The sequence below is a fragment of the Colobus angolensis genome, unplaced genomic scaffold (assembly GCF_000951035.1).
Source record: "Colobus angolensis palliatus isolate OR3802 unplaced genomic scaffold, Cang.pa_1.0 Scaffold77, whole genome shotgun sequence".
Lineage (NCBI taxonomy): Eukaryota > Metazoa > Chordata > Mammalia > Primates > Cercopithecidae > Colobus > Colobus angolensis.
The window spans coordinates 4787902-4791267 of NW_012121487.1; the positions used below are offsets into that span (position 1 = coordinate 4787902).

At 42.0% G+C, this 3366-nt stretch overlaps 1 protein-coding gene across 1 annotated transcript in view; it reads right to left on the reverse strand.

Annotated features, from left to right (window-relative positions):
- FCRL4 (Fc receptor-like 4) overlaps positions 1 to 3366 on the reverse strand; it is a 27801-nt gene that overhangs the window by 18622 nt on the left and 5813 nt on the right. Inside the window, exon 3 of the mRNA XM_011928471.1 lies at positions 396 to 650. Within this exon, the coding sequence (XP_011783861.1) occupies positions 396 to 650 (255 nt within the window). The remainder of the gene's footprint in view (positions 1 to 395; positions 651 to 3366) is intronic.

Genomic DNA, 3366 nt, shown 5'->3' on the forward strand with positions numbered 1-3366 from the left:
GGGGATAAAAAGCATCAAGTCGGAGATTTCCCACCTCTGAGCTACTCTGATGGCACTTTTGTCCTCAGCACAGTTATGTGTGTGTAACGTCTCCCTTATGAGGCTATAAAGCCCTGCAGGGCAGGATCTGAGACAGTTTCATTTTTGTACTCCCTAAGACTAACTCATTTTCTTGACTGTGTGTGTGGGGATGTCGATTAATATTAACCATTTAAACTCAAGTTTCAATCATAGTTTGAAAAACACTTGTAGACATTGGAGGGAAAATGTGAAACTAAAGGAGCTGGGATTGAGGGTTAGAGAGGAGTGAAAGGCCCCAGTTCGTGGAAACTCCAGGGAGCTAAGATAAACCGAAACCCTTTATAAAGTTTCAACCAATTCACCTTCTTTCTCACCTGAAGAAAAGAGCAAGCGCACAGGGTTACTTCGCGGGGAGCCCTGGGCCTGGCATCTGTACTGTCCCGATTCCCGAACCTCGAGGGTGTTTCCTGGGGTTACAGTCAACTTTTCTCTCCAATAGTGCAGATGATACCATGTTGTTTTCTCTGTTGCATAGAACTGAAATCCATTGCAAGTCAGAGTCACTCTCTCTCCTTTGAAGAATGTGGTCCATGGAGGATGGACGGAAATCACAGGTTTGTGTGCAGCTGCTGAGGAGGAAAGAGTAATAGACCTGAGGTGGAGGTGCCTGCAGTCCCAGCTGCAGTGGCTTGTGTAGGTTACACTGGAGGACATGGCTTGGGAGTTCCCTAAGAGGCCCCTGGATGACACTTGTTTCCCCAGGTTGCAGGTGAGCTGTGCTCACCTCCTCCAGGGTGCAGTGGCTGCTCAGTGGTCTATATAGCAGCAGATTGGCCTTTCAGAGGGAGGGCAGCCCTGGCAGGATCCACTTAGCAGTGATAGATGATGGGAGGCTCACAAACCCTCTCACTTGTTTCAGTGAACCAAGTCCTCAGGTAGATAGTTGGAAATTGCGTTTCTCCTGGACTCTCACCTGAGATCTTGGTGTTACAGGGACCTCTTTAAGATGAGTTCTTGTGTGTGAAGGGTACCAGAAAATGCCATCTCCAGGTTTGTCTCTTTGGCATATGGATTATTTTGAGCCAAAGGCCATTGAGAATCACCAGAAATAGGAAAAGTTCTAAAAGCAAGGCACAAGTTTTCCTTTATAAGGGAAAAGGGAAGTTTTCCCTTATAAAGGAGATTTCCTTTTGTAAATGTGTCTCCCTCTCCCACACTAGGAAGAGGAAGACTCTTAACAACTTTCATCGATAGAGAAGGCATTGACTTAAATATGCATAAAAACCCTTGTTTACCATGTTTTTCCTAGTCAACCTGCCACAGCCTGCCTCTCCCACCCAGAAGCCCAAAACTCCTTTTCCTTTTTTAAGTCCAAGATGATATACAGGTTGAGTATACCTTATTCAAAACACTTTGGAACAGAAGGGTTTTGGAGTTTGAGTTTTTTTCAGATTTTGGAACATATGCATAAACCAAAAATCTGAAATATGAAATGCTCCAATGAGCATTTCTTTTGATCATCATGTCAGTGCTTAAAAACTTTCAGATTTTGGATTTAGATATTTGGAAGAGGGATATTCAACCTGTGTAAATCTCAATCATCTGGCTGCCTCCTTCAGCCATTTTTTTCTTTGTAAATTCCCCTGTGTATGTACATAATTAAAATTTTTTTTCACTTGTTAGTTTGTCTTTTTTTTTTTTTCCAAGAAGGAGTCTCACTCTGTCACCCAGGCTGGAGTACAGTGGCGCGATCTTGGCTCACTGAAACCTCTGCCTCCCAGGTTCAAGCAATTCTTCTGCCTCAGCCTCCTGAATAGCTGGAACGACAGGCGAGTGCCACCATACCCAGTTAATTTTTTGTATTTTTGGTAGAGACGGAGTTTCACTTTCTTAGCCAGGATGGTCTCAATCTCCTGACCTCGTGATCCACCTGCCTCAGCCTTCCAAAGTGCTGGAATTGCAGGCATGAGCCACCGCGCCTGGCCTAGTCTATCTTTTATCAAGTTAATTTATGGGCCCCAGAAAATAAACCTGTAAGATCAAGAGACTTTTTCTTTGCCCTCTTAAGTTTGCTGAAAAATCAACTGATGAAAGGCAGATTCATAGGAGAAATGGCCTACAAATTTATTAACATGTGCAGGGCAGAATTACAGAGTGATTCCCCAAATATACCAATAAGACCCAGACACTTACACAGCCATTTTTGGAGGGGAGTGGGGAGACAGGGAATGTAGGTAACTCTTTTGAAGGGCAATAAATAATGACCATGGTGAATTAATGATTAAATGGTTCTATTTGGAAGATGAATGAGCCTGAAGGATAGATATTTTCTTGTGATGGGGTCTGTTCAGGTGTGGTTACACCCGTCAGTCTTCTTTTCTACAGTAGAGAGGAAGGAAGAACAGCTGTGCTTACTGGTGGGTCAATTGGTCTTTAGGTGGATAGGGAAAAGTTTCTTCTGCTGGTCTTTAAAGGCCTTTAATTCAAAATACTAGTTATACCAAGTGGCCACATTTTGGGATGAAATATTTTGGTTTTCTTCAAACCTAAGAGAGATGGAAATTTTTTCCCTCCCCTACAGGTAGCATGAGCATGTGGTGGGATAGGGGTTATAGATGGAGTGAATATAGAAATCAGGAGGTCAATTAGACTGTTATGGAAAGGGGTTTAATTTATGTTTTTACTGTCAAGATATATGTATGGGAGAGGTGAGCAGGCTCTGTCTGTCATAAGAAATATATCTAGATAGCTGCAGAGAGTAAGAGTGCAGGGAGCTAGGTGGTCCTAACTTCCCAGACCTCAAAGCACTCTCTTGTGACAGTAAAATACTAACTCTATATGAAATTAGGCCCTAAAATCTTTGAAGCATTGGTGGATAGAAACTGAAGAATTTGAGGATAATACAAATTAAAAATAAGAGGCTTAATTCTCCCTGACAAAAGGAAGAGACTTCTCTTCCTCTTTCAGAATTTCTTTCTCTGTCCTTTGCAAATGCATGTAAATGTTTATATGGTTAAATAACCAAAACAGCATGGTACTGGTACCAAAACAGATATATAGACCAATGGAATGGAACAGAGGCCTCAGAAATAACACCACACGTCTACAACCCTCTGATCTTTGACAAACCTGACAAAAATATGAAATGGGGAAAGGATTCCCTATTTAATAAATGGTGCTAGGAAAACTGGCTAGCCATATGTAGAAAGTCGAAACTGGATCCCTTCCTTACACCTTATACAAAAATTAACTCAAGATGGATTAAAGACTTAAATGTAAGACCTAAAAACCATAAAAACCCTAGAAGAAAACCTAGGCAATACCATTCAGGACATAGGCATGGGC